This window comes from Neophocaena asiaeorientalis, unplaced genomic scaffold (genome assembly GCF_003031525.2).
Source record: "Neophocaena asiaeorientalis asiaeorientalis breed wild unplaced genomic scaffold, Neophocaena_asiaeorientalis_V1.1 scaffold432, whole genome shotgun sequence".
Classification (NCBI taxonomy): Eukaryota; Metazoa; Chordata; class Mammalia; order Artiodactyla; family Phocoenidae; genus Neophocaena; species Neophocaena asiaeorientalis.
Window position 1 is genome coordinate 2,268,476 of NW_020174549.1, and position 16,542 is coordinate 2,285,017.

Below are 16,542 nucleotides of genomic sequence, written 5' to 3' on the forward strand. Positions count from 1 at the left end.
ACACATGCTAATAAAAGCAGATAAAGCTGGGGCTTTAACCTTCATGGACCAGGCAGATCCAGAAGCCTTTCTGTCTCACCAGGCAGCACACACAGGCCCAGGGGAGCTACTGAGCTGACACCTCCTGGGGGCCTTAGAGAAGCACTGGTCACATTCACTGGTGACTCTCACAGGCAGACTAAGGAGAAGAGTGGGGGAAGCAGAATTTCACTCCAAATTAGTAAATGCTGTCTCCTATGATTAGTGGAAGAAAAAACTAAGAAACATGAATTTGTGTTTCCTGTTTGTTTAAGTAGTTAAGCCACACCTTGTCCAGAGAGAAAAAGCCACGCCTTGACTGCGTTTCTGGATTCTCCAAACAAGATGGATTTCCCTGTGCTGATGGGGGCAGAGAGAAAAACCCGCAATTCTTCCCACCCAAGGGAAACTAGAGCTAGGGCTGCATGTCCTCAGTACACAGCTGCTGCCATCCATGACAGCCCACACCCTCCCTCTATAAGAAGAGGACTAACTTCTAAAAAGCCAAGAGGGTGGATTCCCAGAGTTAAGAAAATTATTTTGGTCAAACATTAGGATTTTGGAGATTATTATATTCTATACACATAGCATCTGACGTCTTAAAAATAAAAGATCCTTTGTTTCTACATTTCTCAAAAGAAAGGAAAAAGCTATCACCCACTCTTATTTAAAAACCAAACCGAACAAAGACGCCCACCAGATAACATGCTTTGGCCCAAGCCCCCTCAATGATCTCCTTTCTTCACGGAGCCTTGGGGTGAGCTTGCAAACATCTAAACGACTCGCAGATCACCAGAAAGAAAGGGGCTCAGACTTGCATTTTAAATTCCATTTCCTCCCAATACAAGGGAATATCCTGCCTGTCAGATCCGGAATCCATGGGCTTGTATGGCTCCAGCTATGACCCACACACCAAGAGCTAGTCCCTGGTCCTTTCATCTCCTCCTTTGAAGGCCCCAGGGGTGGGAGAATGCAATGATACGAATCTTCAGATTATAAGCCTAGCTCAGAAATGAGAAACACCCCTGCCTGGTGACACAAGTCTGAGAAACTTCCAAATATTATTACATCAAGGTACGGTGGGATGTTGGATGAGTTGTCGATATTGGATCATTCCTCTGAACAGAACTGGAAAATGAAAACTGGAGAAGGAAAGAGTTTTGCATCTGCAGGGGAAGCATAGCTTAAGACCAAAAAAAGAAAAAAATTTAATTAAAACAGTAAGGATAAAAATCATGGTAAGTAGCAACTGCTCCGCCAAGATCTTTTGGTTAAACACATTTCTACCAACAGTGAGCTCAGCTCTATGAACATTATCACCCCCCTCCCCAAAAAAGAAAATATTTTCACGGTAGTTTGTAATTTCACTGTCACCCTACATGCTTAATAATGGCCTTTGTTTTTTGAAATCACAGCTGACTACTGAAAGCTAATTCTTGAACTCTGATTTTATATGAGAAACTTTAATTCTAAAGAAGTAACTATGAATAAATCTCAGCTAGGACTAGAAAGCAATTTTATAAAAGCATGTTGTATCATTTACATCAGGGCTCCAGTGGCTGCAGAAGAATAACTCATAAGTAACTCTGCTAAGGTTTTCTAGGTCTTTTCTTAGAACAAAAACTGCAGTAACGGGACCTCCCTGGTGGCGCAGTGGTTAAGAATCTGCCTGCTAATGCAAGGGACATAGGTTCTAGCCCTGGTCCGGGAAGATCCCACATGCTGCGGAGCAACTAAGCCCGGGCACCACAACTACTAAGCCTGTGCTCTACAGCCTGTGAGGCACAACTAGTGAGCCCTCGTGCCACAACTACTGAAGCCCGCGCGCCTAGAGCCCGTGCTCCACAACAAAGAGACACCACCGCAATGAGAAGCCCGCACACCGGTCAAGGAAGAGTAGGCCCCACTCGCCGCAACTTAGAGAAAGCCCGTGCAAAGCAACAAAGACCCAATGCAGCCAAAAATAAATGAATTAATTTTAAAAAAACCTGCAATAAAAACAACTCTTATTGGAAGCCTTTTGTGCACCAGGCACTGACTGTACTAACTTACTGATGAGGTTGGTACTATTTTATTCCCGTTTTACTGATGAAGAAACTGAGGTTTAGAGAGGTGAAGTCAGTTAGTTACACAGCTAACAAGCAGTGGAGTCAGGATTCGAACTTCAGATATGAATCCAGAAAAATGACTGTCACATTTAAGCACATGTTTAATTCTCCTTGACCAGCTTTGGTATGAATTTATATTTGAGTAATGAGAAATAAAGACAGAGAGACTTGAGAAAGTCTCAAGTTTGGGGAAACCTTTGACCTTTACATTCAAGGTCATGAGAAATAAAATACCATTACATGTAACATGAATGTGTTCTTTGGTGCTCTAATGGCCTGTCCTGCACCCTCTTCCCACCACCACCCCTAGTCCTCCCCCCGTAAGTAGCAAGTAGCTTATTTACAAAGATGAAATGGCTCTGAAACACCAATCTCCCTAGGGAAGCTCACGGCGAGTTGCCATGGTTAGTAAGAGACTGTCATATCCTGCCCTAAACTCCAGCAGTCTCGGGGGCCATCCTGCTCCCAGGCCTGGTTTAGATTAGCTCACATTTCTTACCAGGCGCAGAGCAGGGATCTTACAAGAATTAGGCCCTTTGATCACCTTTTCGTTCTCAGCTCAAGACTGCATGTTACTTTGTATGTAGGTTCACACAGCTGGGCAGTTGAGTCTGAATTTTTGGAAGCAGCTCTCCTAACTTGGAGCATGGGGTAACCAGGCATCGGTAAAGGGCAAGTAACCAGGCCACCATGTGATGTCCCCAGCAAAGCAAGGGACAACCCAGACGCTGTGTGTACCAGAAGACCCAGCGCAATCAGCAGTGACAGCAGACGCTGTTACAACACGGAATGGTAGGAAGTGTTGTTCTTCTCCAAAGTTCTACGTCCCAGAAGCCATGACCATAGGCTTGTCACAGAAGAAAGAGCACAGGCTGTATCTTCTCAGGAGTGAAGGTGATGGGTTTAACCATGACAGTTGCCCTTTTCAAACCACTGAAGGCAATGTCCAGAAAGAACTTTGAATTCTGGAACTTGAGAAGTTCTGACCTCACTGAACACCTTCAACCTTCACCCCTTGCCGAACCCTACTTCGACCTAACCTTTTCTTACCAATTCCTTCCCAGATGGCATGTGTTCTTAAAAATGAACATATTCGCTGGGTTCAGATAAATAAAAATACAGGGAGTTTCTGATCCAAGGCAGAAGGAACAGTCTTAAAGAGCAAAGGAGAACAGCAGAGAGCAGACATGGTGTTCAATGACCACCAGTAGATGCATTTGGCCAGCGTTGGCCCTACTCCACCAAACCTGGTCAGGTAGTGGAGTGAACACTTATCCCCGCACATCCTCAAATTAAGAAATGGATTCCTTGCTTGAGCTCCCAGTCCTTTCAACGTTTTCAGGCAATGAGCTGTCTCCAGAGTGAATGACTGAGCTTCCTCCTGGGGCATGAACTTTCAGAAAGAATTCACAAAAGCATCCAGGCTAGATGGCTGACGTGGACGATGCCAGTCCCTCGCCATCTGCCCGGATCTTTGGACAGCACCAGCAATTTGACTGTTGTAGTTTGGAGCACTGAAATTAAGTTCTGAAAGCACAGAGGAACCATTAAAACTAAGTTTTATCATAACTTATTTGGCAGCAAAACCCGAGGTGAACCAGCATGAGGTTCTTCTTGGTCTTTATTGATCCCATTTAATAGAACAAACTCTAAGTTTCACAGCAGAAATCGAATTTGATGACAGGTGCAGCCCCAGACTCCACTGGGTGTGTTCAACAATAGTACATGCGCTGCATTGCTTTTCTAAATAATGGTATGGACACTTTACGGCCTTTCTAAAATCAGAAAAATGTGGAATATATCTGGTCTCCAGAGTTTGGGTAATTTGGATTCTATCCTAGATAGCTGTTGGGAGGGTTACATGAGAAAATGAGAAAACTGTGTGTGAATTATAGTACTGGGCTTTAAGGTCTTGGTGAGTTGCAGCTACTGTGATTATACTTCGGTCACCAGAGAATGTTCAAGGAACTTGGCGGTATACATAATCATCTGTAGGATACTCCACGTTCAGCTTTAGAACCTTCACACAGCCAGCTGTGCTCCTATAAGATACGCAATTTGTACCTGCCTGCAGCAAAGGGAAACACTGTACACTCCTGAAGAAGCGCTCTCTCTTACCTGGGCCTGGGAGGGAATCCTTCTGTCAGTCACCCTCACCAAGGTCTTCTACTGTGGAGGACTGAGGGCATCTCAAGTGAGACTTGGCCTCATTCAGCTCTAATTCACGTGGAACAAAGGCACCAAGCTCTGAATACTGTGCTGATATAAACATTTTTTTTTTTAATCTAGGAGTTTTCTTTGTGATATTGGGAGATAATGAAGGGAAAATAGACCCAGTCAATAAGCTTTATACTAATGTAATGAACATCACATGTGCAATCAATTCAAACTGACAACAGAAGTCAAAACACCTTGGAAATCTTATTTTTATAAGATGTATAACTAACATATCTTTCCACATATTAAAAGACCTAAACAGACAGGTTATGGGACTCAAGACCCACATGTTTTCCTTGACCGCTGTCCAGAATGTCCCACTGGGCAAATTGTCTGACTTGGTAAATCAACTTGACACCTGGCATGAAAATGCAAACTAGTTCCAAAACCTAAGCTAATCATCACCTAACTAACTGGGTTTCTCCGGCCTGCCTAGAACTTGGAAGTGAAACCAGGATATCTAATAATAGACACAGGCACTAAAGAGAGAACTGTCTGCTGATACCCCTCCTATGAAAAGGCATTTTAACAGGTCTAAAGTGTAACTTCGGTAAAATGTTCGGGTTTTCCTCCCAAACTCATTCCTCAAGGGCGTTTTACAAAAGTGCGTGGGTTACACCTTCAAATCAGGCTTGCGCACCCGCCTAAGTGCTTCTTTTATTCTCTACTTCTAAGTACCATCCAGAGGAGGCCCACGTGTGTTCATTCTTGGGAGCAGGGCCTCTCCCATCACCCAGGGCACTCGTCAAGATGGCGGCCGGCCTTTAGACGTACATAGAAAAAAAGCCGGTGGAATGGACTCAGGAAAGCAGGAAGACTTTTAATTCATCAATTCATGCATGAAGGCAGGACAGCTCGGAGATTTGTGGAGATAATTGCCCCTTGGAAAATCCTCACTGGCTTCCCACTGACCGCAGGATAAAGTCTAAACTCTAAAACCTTTGACATGATTTACATAGCTCTCCACTGTCTGGCTCCAAGTCAACTGTCTTCTGCTTTGTTTTAAATCTCTTCCTTTAACCCACCCTAACTTTATTTAGGGACCTCAAACATGCCAAGTTCTCTTCCTCTGTAGGCGCCCTTCCTTCTAACTGGAACGATCTCCCCCACCCCCTGAACCCAACCCAACTCCTTCAACTCAAAACTTAATGATAGTTTCCCAAGAAAGGAAGACTTTCCTTATCCCCCAGTGAGGCGGTCTTCCTTGCTCTGATCTTCCACAGGTCTCCACGCTTCTCTGTTATGAAACTGCCACCTTTCTTTGATGTTTCTGTTACTGAACTATAAGCTCCCTGAGGGCGGGGACTTTATCTGCCTTGTCCACTTCTGTATGAACAAATGCCACACGAACCCTATTTAAGTGGACCTTCTTCTGTTAAAAGTCATGCAAGAACCAACAAGATTCAATTTCCATATAATTTTTCCTAATAAACGGTCTTTGAAAATGATTACATCCTTTTAAAAATAGAAATCTCAGCATCTTCCATCTCGAAAGGCAAGGGAGCCAAAAGCAAAAAACAAGTATCTTTTAAACACCTGGGAAATGGTTGGAAAGCACTTCTCTTTCCTTATCACACCTTGGCTCTCAGTGGATTTTATTTGCCTTAAGATTTCAGGATTCCATCATGTCACCAGCATAATTTCTACCAGAGGAGATGTTAAAAATTATATTTTTCACCACCTAATATCAAATTGTCACTCTGTGTCATGCAGTGACCCAGCTGAGTCACCTCTACTGGCATGAAATGAAGAGTAGTACAATAGGAACTCAGCAACATCTCCATTCACAAAACCAGAGTTGGAGCCAGCAGTTCTGACCCTGGCCATGAAAGGTCCGGTTTGGCTGCTAAGAGTGATATGTCAGCCTCCTTCCTGATCACGAACTTGGAAGCTGGCTGGCTAAGCATTACTCCAAACATTTCCAGGCATGGATAGAAAAAAATTACCTTTTGCATTCAGCTTCTTTCAATCCAGGTTGTAATTCTGGGAAGCCCTGCCACCTACTTTCAATGTTCTAGAGGTAAATGTGAAGTGAGCCGCACACACGTTATCTATCATGACTGTGGTCAATGTGACAACCAGACCCAAGCAGGGTTCAGACTTGCATGGATGAACTACCATCTTACTAAAGGAGCAGAAAACAAACAAGCCTATGCGGATGGGATATGGGGGAGGAGATCAGCATTAGCATAGGAGGAAGTATGGGAGAAATCGGTATGGGGCTACTGGGATGCTGAAAGCAGACATTAGGACTCTGTCCTGTTTTAAGCCTGGCGGGAAGCATGACGGATCACAGCAGGTCAGGGAACTAGAGGAAACTGTGGAGATGTCTTCATTTTTGTTTGTGTGCTAGAAGTAAAGTATGGAGCAATAAGGTAAGGGGTTTAATTAGAGATGGAGTGAAGAAAACTGAAAATACCACTGAGCATATGCAGTGTAGAGAGGGTTCTATAATGAAATAATATAAAGGGAGGGCTAGGTAAGTGGAGCCAGCTGTAACTGATAAGAGAGCCATGGAATCCTGCCTGCCACGTGAGCAGAAGTTGCTGAGATGCCTGCAGAAACTTCCTCCACCAGTGAGGCTGCAGGTTCTCATGAAGGCCCTTTACAATCACTTACTTGTGAAGCAGGCTCCCCAGACTGGGCTGAATTCAAGTGGTACCAAAACATTTTTTAGGATACCATATGGAAAGCCCAGCTGGCATCTCTGTGCCAAGCCATCCCACAACAAGACTTTAGAGTGAACTCGACAAGTAAGGATCTTTGGGAAAAGCCAACCAGTCACTGTTCAGCACAGACAAAGAGCCTCTTCTGAAAGTTTTCTTTGCCTCAAACACTCAGCTGGCCATTGCTCCATGACCTGAAGGCATTAAAAAACATATCGAGAGGGGCTGCCCTGGTGGCGCAGTGGTTGAGAGTCCGCCTGCCGATGCAGGGGACACGGGTTCGTGCCCCGGTCCGGGAAGATCCCACATGCCGCGGAGCGGCTGGGCCCGTGAGCCATGGCCGCTGAGCCTGCGCGTCCGGAGCCTGTGCTCCGCGACGGGAGAGGCCACAACAGTGAGAGGCCCGTGTACCGCAAAAAAAAAAAAAAAAAAAAAGCATATCAAGAAAGTCACCATGCTCTGCCTCTTCCTGCTCCCTTCCCTTTCCTTCCTGAATAATTTAGTCCAAAAGCTATTAGGTGGGGCTGAACAAGATGAGTGTCTGCAGGGAGGGTGGGAGGAACCCCAGTGGTCCAGAGTGGTGTGCTGGAGCCAGAGCAGGGTGGGAAGGGACACGGGTGACCCAGCACAGGATGTTGGAGCCCAAGCTGGGTGAAGAGGGTGTTGGTGACAGGAAACAGCAGTTGCCACCCAGAAAGTGACACTTGAACCCATGTTTGGTGAGGAAAATAGTAGATTGGTTCCATAAGGGGGGAGGGGTTTGATCAAATAATAAATATATCGAGGGTAATAGGAACGAGGTACCTTGTTGTCAAGGAGGAGGTTACAAATACGGAAAGAGAGAAGATGAACCGAGTGGTATTGGAGTAGAATTAAAGGTATCAGGGTGAGCTCATGGTTTTCAAGATAGGTAGGTAGATAGATTGATTAATCAATCAACTGACAGATAGAATGTGTATAGATTCTCTAATTCTGACCATTGAGAGTGCCTGAGAGCAGTGCCTATCCAACAGCAGCGAGCACATCAAACACTCAGACTTTGGTTTCTAAATACCACTCTCCACTAAAAGGAACTAAATGCTCTTTGTTGAAAAGGCTGATTTCAGGGTTAGGAAAGTATAAGACGAGATTGGAACATCTTGTGGCACCAGAAAGTAAAGATGTGCCCAAAGAAAAATGGGGACATGTCAAAAGGACACTGAAGTTAGCCTGAAAGGGCTCCTGTGAACTATATTTGAACAATTCAGGATAAAAATAACAACAGAAATGGATTATAACCCACTAAATATAAGAGGAATCCATGAGACCATCTGTCATAGATAGATAGATAGATAGACAGATAGATTTAAAGTCTGAAGAGGAGTGAGATAAAGATTACGTGGTACCAAAGCATCTCACCACAAAATATTTGTTAATTACAAAGGGGAAAAGTAACTATTGTACAGAAACCCTCAATCAAGCGATCAAAATTAGCATCATGTGAAAAAAGTTAACATCTGTCCCCGTAATGGGACAAGCTGACACCACGTACTACCTGACTGGATGCTGTAAGAAGAACAAGCATGAGTTCTGTGGTATTCCTACCAAACACGCATAACCTGAACACAATCATGTGAAGACATCAGGCAAACCCAAACTGAGGGACATTCTACAAAATTGGGGGTGTTCAAGCACCATGTTGGCAATTTACTCTTAATTCAGAATAAAAAAGATATTTGTATTTAACTAGGGAACTTTCCTTTAGCTTTGAGATTATTTCAAATTTAAAAGTTAATAATGGGAAGAGTTAACTTGTGTTATTATACATTTGATGGAAGCCAAGTGTCAATGGGCTTAAGATCTGGATGGACCAAGAGAAATGCCAGTAATTATATGTTAAGGCAAGACTTCTTAAATTATCTCTAGTGAAGGAACAGTTTTTCTGCCCAATCTATTATGGACCATCCATTAAAAAAATACAAAATCCCACACTTTCATTTGAGGACACTATCAAATTGCTCCAAGAGTTTTCAAATGCTTACTCCCTAGGTCTGTACTTCGCATGGATCAGGAATAGTCATGAACTAGCTTGGACCACACCTTGAGCAGCTCTTCTCTTTGGTAGGATGTGTGGTTCCCCAAGTGCCATCATGTCCAAATGAGAAACAAAAATTACTCGTCACGGTGTTATCCCTAATAGTAGCAACAATAATTACCACCGTAATTAACATCAACCATCTAAACAAAGTATTCAAGATAGGGACGGTCCAGGCAATGGGAGAAGATTAGAGGACTGTCTTTACATATAGTAACTCAACTTCTCCAAAAGGGTCACAGGACACAGATAGATGCGACTGCCTTGATTCCAAAGTAATTGTTTTATGGTGACTTAAAGAAAGATGTAAGGAAAGACAAATCCATAAAGATCAATTATACAGAAGATGGACCAAAACATCTTCTATGGGTCCATCTGCAACACCAAGCCATTCCTGTCACTGCTGGGAAGACACTCAGCGTTCAGAAGGGGTTAGGAGAAGACATCCCCAAATCAGATAGGTTTGATTTAACTACAGATACTGACATCAATACAGTCCACCCAAGGGCCGACTCTGGGCCACACACAGCCTCTCCCTCAACCAAGAGAGAACAAGTCTCCACAGTAAACCAAGACCACAGCAGAAGGACAAGAAAGGAGCAATCACATCCTTTGGGAAATGGCAAACACCATCTAGGCTCAGGGTTCTTCCAGAGGACACTCTGACACTCCCAATGTGTGTCTCCGAACACTGAAATCCCCGTTCCAGTGTGCCCCTGACACCGATTCCAGCCACACACAGAGGAGGGTCCACATATATACAACCCTGAAAGCTGGAATCAGCAACACCGATTTCTGCAGCATCTGTCTCTGGTCCGTGGCACTCCACTTACCTGGAGCAGTTTTGTAGCACGATGTTCGGGAGGGCAGTGATGGAGCATTCTTTGCCTTGGGGCTCTGGGTACTCTGCAAGACCTGTCTCTGCCTCTTCAGCTCCTCTTCCCTTTCTTGGGCTGCTCGGATCTCTTCTTCGATCATGGACAAAGTCCGCTGCTTCCTGGACCTCAGCTTGAAGGGCCCAACCATCACATCGGACTCTTGAGTGGCCAGGAGTGAGGCTGTGCTTCTCAACTCAGCTGCCTCTGAGTACTTGCTGAAGTAGCTCCCTTCCAGTCTGGTCTCCTCCATGTTTATTGGGCCACTGGTCTGCACTGCCGGCAGTGGCTGGGAGGGCCCCCTTTCCCTGAGCGCCCTGTCTTCAGTAGGCAGAATCTTTGGCAATACATCCCTTTTCTCTTGAACAGGGGAGGACACCTGAGGTGGTTCAAACATGCTCTGAGGCTTCTCTGAGCTGGAAGCCCCAGTTCCAGCTTCCTCCAGACTTGCTTGAGGTCCCTGCTGTTCTGCTCCACCCTTGTTGGTTTCAGACACAGCTCTGTCCACTTGCTCGGCTATGGCTTGTTGAATGGCATTCTGCACCAGGAGACCAGCCTGATATTCCAAGGGGTCATCAACCGATGGAGAGTCTCCCAGCGTGGACGAAGGGGAATAGAAACCATGATCACTGAATGACTTGGAGACACCTTCTCCTCGGCCCTCTGAGGGGTTGTCAGTTTGGGGAGTCTGGGGCAGAGAAAAATCAGCCAGCAAATTTTCCTGGAGGGCATTGGTTGTCTCATTGGAGGCCCCACTGTCACTGATGTTGTCCATGCTGAAGTCATTGGACAGGGTCTCCAGGACGGTGGTATCCTGGGACCTCACCGACAGCTCATCCAAGCCGGAGTCAAGTTCCTCTGGAGTCAAAGAGACATTGACTGACCTTGAAAACTGATCCAAAATCCCAGGTTCGTCATCTTTGACCACGGTGAGGACAGCCCGGGCACTTGTAAACTCGCCATCCTCTGCCCACAGTTTGGATAAGGGCCCGCGTTTGGAGGGCTCACTGTATGGCCCTTCCTTCCCCTGAGGAGCTGTGCTGCCCTGGCCCCCTCCTCCAGCAGACTGGCTCTCCAGGGCACAGGGGGCTTTCTGTCCCTTAGCTGCTGAGGAGTCTTCGGGAGGTCCCCCGACAGAAGCTGGTCTCGAGATGGTCAGTGTCTTGTCTGAGTTGACTGGCCCCAGAGGTCTGTAGAAGGGCTTGATGGAGAAGAGCCTGGGTGTACTCTGGCCCTTGGCCACTGTTTGCCTGGAACTCTCCATCAGCTGGAACTGTTTGCGAGCCGCGGAGAAGTCTATCTGCTCCGTGACGATGTCCTCCTTTGCGCTGTCAGTCACGCTGGAACGTTCTCGGGAGGAGGCAGGGGCCGTGCCGAGCTGCGGCGCGGCCGGCTGCCGCCGTATCAGCAGCTGCTCTTGCTGCGCCCTCCTCTCCTTGCGCTCCTTGTACTTCTTGTGCGACTCCAGATGTTCCTCGTTCAGCTGCTCCTCGATGGTCTTTTCCTGCGGAGGGTTCCACCATTTGGCGGCGATGCCAGGATTCTTTTTCACGGCCTGACTCCGGATGAGTTCTCGCCTCTCCTTTTCCAGCTCCAGCATCTCTTCTGAAGGCCTCACTTTCCTGACGCAGTACTGTTCTTTTTCACTCTCGTCGTCCTCAAAGAGCTTGGAGGGCTTCTTGTCCTCGTGGAAGGCACGCAGCTCGAACTTGGCTTCCTTCTTCAGCGTGGTGAGCGTGAACTCTCCATCTCGGGAGGAACACCGCGAGCTGGTGGAGGAGCTGGGGCTCACGGGCACCTGCAGGCTGTTCCCCAGCAGGTCTCTGGGCTGGTCGGGGGGGCGGTCGTTGGCTCTTTCACCCTCTGCCATGGTGTCAGAGGTGCTCTGATGGAGCTCCAGGGGAGGGGGAGCCTGCCTGCCAGCCACTCTCTCGGTGGGTTCCGGCTGGACGGCCGTGTGGGCAGGTGGGCTTGGGCTGCCCACCAAGATGGCTGCTCCAGGCTCTGGGGAAGACGTGCCGTTGTAGGTTCCGTCCACAGCAGAATCACAGCAGCTGGCCTCCAGCACCTCGTCTAGATATCGGATCTCTCTGGCCACATCATTATCCAGAGATTCATGGTGATCAGCGAGGAGGCCATTGTGGGGGGGTGAGTAGAAGGGGGAGGGGTGGTCCATGGAATGTGGAGTCGAGGTGATTCCGGGAACACTCTTACATTCTGCAACAGAGACCTCAATTTCCATGTTTTTGTGATCTGGGGGAAGAGGGCTGGTGGCAGGCTCCAGGGGATTGCCACTACAGTTGTCTCTCTCGTTTTTTAGCCGGATATCATCCTCGGAAAGCTCGGGAGCCTTCTGGGAAAAAGAGAAAAAACAGAAGTCAGGGTTAGAGACCACATCGCTTATGGATATGAACTTCAGACATTAACTGATAACTAACTGGAAGGAAAACTGAAACCACAATGACAGGGTCTTTTGAATACAAGTTTCTCTTCTAAAAAATCCTTTATATATTCATTTTGTTGCAGTAATGGGTACCTAAACCTTCTCAATTTTACAGGTTCCGTTTTGTTTACCTGGTGTCCAGAGAACTTTCAATAAATGCTAGTCCCGTTTTTACATTTAAAATTAAATTAGGGGGACTTCCCTGGTGGTCCAGTGGGGAAGACTCTGCACTCCCAATGCAGGGGGCCTGGGTTCTATCCCTGGTTGTGGAACTATATCACACATACATGCTGCAACTAAGAAGCCTGCATGCCGCAACTAAAAATCCCACATGCTGCAACTAAACATGCCGTAACAAAGATCCCGAGTGCCGGGACTAAGACCCAGTGCAGCCTAAATAAATAATAAAATAAATATTTTTTTTAAGTAAATTAGGATTTGGATCATCTGATGATATTGCTCAAATAATTTCTAAAGTGGGGCGTCCCTGGTGGCACAGTGGTTGAGAGTCCGCCTGCCGATGCAGGGGACGCGAGTTCGTGCCCCAGTCCGGGAGGATCCCACACGCCGCAGAGCAGCTGGGCCCGTGAGCCATGGCCGCTGAGCCTGCGCGTCCAGAGCCTGTGCTCTGCAACAGGAGAGGCCACAACAGTGAGAGGCCCGTGTACTGCCAAAAAAATAATAATAATAATTTCTTAAGTGGAAGAGATTATATAGCAATTGTATCAGAATTTTTCAAAAAATTTCATAGCAAATTTCTGCAGAAATGTAAGAGAACTATTTGTATGTCCCCAACTATAAAAAGAAGGTCGTTTGGCAGGAACAAATCTTGAAAACATGATTCTCAGCCAGATGTAATGCAATTATTCTGTAGACAGGAAACTTTTTGAAATTTTTTTCCAAAATAAAATATTGGAAAACAGTAGATCTCTTCATCGGCCCCTTAAGAGCTCCAGTGCCACACTGCCATGGCTGTAATTGACCACGTGCATTACAAACACAGAACCAAAGCCACTGACCACACAGTTCTGTTCTCAAAACAATGCTCCTTGGTTAAGGAGTGAAAAGCTAGCGGATGGGGGCCCCTCCCATCTAGTTCCTAAAATGCTTTGTATGTGACAGCTCCAATTTTGTGTTTAAATAAAAAAACTGTACCTTCTTAATGTCTTCAAATGCATCATATTTTTCATCAGTTATCAATCCCATGTCACTTTACTTGGCATTAGTTAAGATTAATTTTCAAACTCTCGGATTTTTTTTTTTTTTTCATACCAAAGGACTCCGGTTTGTCTCAGATAATTCAGCGGTAAGTTGTGAGCTTAATTTGAGTTCCCCTCAAGGATTTCACTAACACTTTTATCAGCTTTGTTTCAAGTCTCAGGTCTATAGGGTGCCTGGTATTACTGACTTAACACAATGCAAAACTGCAATACGGTATAGTTTCCCTTTATTTAAATTTAAACATTGTTAAAGGCTTAGAATTAATATTAAAACACCACCTTAGGATGACTCTCTGGGGGTTAATTTAAAAATCCTTTCAAGGAAAGTGAACAGTTATGGATCTGTTCATAATATCTAGAAAAATGTGGAAGTTCATGCTATGTGCTCTGCATTGCTGTCAGAATGTTGAAAAACTCTCATGGTCGTCCATGAACTGGAAGGTTACCCATGAACTGGGGGTTTCCTTCACTGTGTTTCCCACATTCCTCTTTGACTTAAATCAATCAAGTAATATAAATTCCTTCCTTAGAAATAGGCAACAATAATGAATATTACTTCTTTGTCAGCACCTTCTGGTCTCAAAGGATCTCCCAGCCTTGATCTGGCCTTTGTCAAAGTCTGGTACTTAATATTTATAACTTCCACTCTCTTTATTTTGTTTTTACTTCATTTTTGACCACTGTTAACTAGTGGCTCTTTTGTCTTTAGAATGAACTAAAGAGGCATGGCAAAAATGTTGCTACTGTCCTTCAAAAAAAGTTAACTAAACTTCATTTCGTAGGAGATTCAGTAACTTCAGTAACTTCTATATCATTCAAGAATTACAGGAGGGCTTCCCTGGTGGCGCAGTGGTTGAGAGTCCGCCTGCCGATGCAGGGGACACGCACGGGTTCGTGCCCTGGTCCGGGAAGATCCCACATGCCGCGGAGCGGCTGGGCCCGTGAGCCATGGCCGCTGAGCCTGCGCGTCCGGAGCCTGTGCTCCGCAACAGGAGAGGCCACAACAGTGAGAGGCCCCCGTACCGCAAAAAAAAAAAAAAAAAAAAAAAAAAGAATTACAGGAAATTTGAATGCCTAAAACTTACTTTCAGTCTTCAAGAAAACCTAGGTCAAAATTAGCCTACTCCATGGAAAGTTATTAATGGAATAAGCTGACCAACAAAAAGAGACACGGTATTGCTATGGTGAAGTCAGACTACTGAACCACTCCCCAACCCCCGGCCTCATTTGGCCAATGATTCTCTGCTAATATTCTTCATGGGAATAATAGAGCTTTCCTTCTATCTCTTTTGGCTTTTTTTGGGGGGGGTGGGGGTGGAACAGGAAAATAGTAGGAAGTTGCTGAATTGAAATATGGTTAAAAATCATTGCTCTACTGAAATGGAGAACACTTTTCAATAGTTGACATGAGAGGAAAGAGGGCAATGTAAGGTTAAAAGAAGCTAAAAGGCAAATAATTAATTCTATAGATCACTTAGTCATTGATTCATTCATTAAAAATGCAGGAGGCTTGTTCTGTAGGGCATGGGCATGGCGCAATTAACGGCAACAATAAATTCCAGGAGACAACACCCTTTTTCTTAACAAAAACTGGATTTCCCATACTTCCTAGGAAGCTGTAAGTCTATTTTGGGGTTTACTTAGTCTGGTCAGGTGAAGCGAAAAACTTGCCTATGTTAATGTCTTGTTGCTGATCACAGAGATTGGAGTAACTGACCCTATCTCCACAGCATCCCGGAGAACACTTTGTCAGCACTGTCCCTTTCTCCTGGATGCTTCACAGTCCCAGTGTTGGACGCTGGAGGAGCTGATGCCCTACGGCTTTTTTTTTAAGAACTGAAAAAACGGTATCAACTTTTTCCAAGGATATTTTCTGAACTAGCAACAACTGTCCCAATTCAAAAGTTTAAATATCTGAGAACAGCATTTGATGGTGCTTTTTTGCAGTGTCAAGAAAACTAACTTTATCCCTGAGTCAGAAATGATGAGTTGTGTGTGCGATGTGTCAAATATTTAAAAAATGCTAATTACAGGCAAAGTTTGGAGTCCCAGTGTAATCTGAGGCGATTCCTTTCCAATACCTTAAAAAAAAAATCTAGACACTGGAGGGTATAAACAGGAAAGAGGCTCTCCTTCCTGTTAGTTACGTGGGGCCCCAGCTCCTTTCCACTAATTCAGAAAATTCTTACTGACTCTCGGTTCCATCCACCTCAGGAAGCAGCAGCTCTGAACCCTCATCAGGGTAGAAGTCCTTACAGAGGTAAACAACTCCGCATTGCTGACTTACAGTCCTGCCTCAGAGTTCCTGAGTTTTTGTAAAGTTAGGGAACAATTATAACCAATGAGAAAATTCCTGAGTTCTGTCTCAGCAGGAAGAATTTACCTTCCTGCAGGATGACCTGATGTGATCAAAGCCGCTGTAACTATACCAGGCGAATGAAAGTGGGCTGGGATCCCCACCATGCGAGGATCTGGCAAGAGTCTGCGTTTGACGTCATTAAATGATGTCATGTTTAAACCAACAAATACTTATTGCTCCCTTTGAAGAGAAGAAAGACCAGAATTTTCTCTGTGTTTCAGATAAGGTAAGCTTGATTCCAAATTCAGACAAAATGCATTCATTAAATGGATTTTTAAGTCTTTTCTGAAAAAGACTAAGCCCCAATGCAAAAAGCAGGAAGATAATGAAAGAACCAGCAAACTGGGTTTTCGAAGGTCAGAGAAAAACCAGGGTGCTAAGGGGCGGGTGGGAGATCCTTGGATGGCCCCAGCTAACCCTCCAGGTGGAGCCCTAACAATCTGGCACGTAATACCTGCCGGCCTCCTGGCTTCCCAGAATAGCTAACAGCTGGTCAGGATGTCTACCATTTACTTTAAAATACTCAAGCAGACACAATGTAAGATAGCTGTGTGTGTCTGAA

General features: G+C 45.3%; 1 protein-coding gene across 3 annotated transcripts in view; it reads right to left on the reverse strand.

The window, feature by feature from the left end:
- PALM2AKAP2 (PALM2 and AKAP2 fusion) overlaps nucleotides 1–16,542 on the reverse strand; it is a 348,936-nt gene that overhangs the window by 21,515 nt on the left and 310,879 nt on the right. For 2 of the 3 annotated variants that reach the window (XM_024757285.1, XM_024757286.1), the window contains one exon: nucleotides 9,917–12,311. In XM_024757285.1, coding sequence (XP_024613053.1) covers nucleotides 9,917–12,311 — 2,395 coding nt within the window. The remainder of the gene's footprint in view (nucleotides 1–9,916; nucleotides 12,312–16,542) is intronic. The other variant, XM_024757287.1, reaches the window with a different exon arrangement.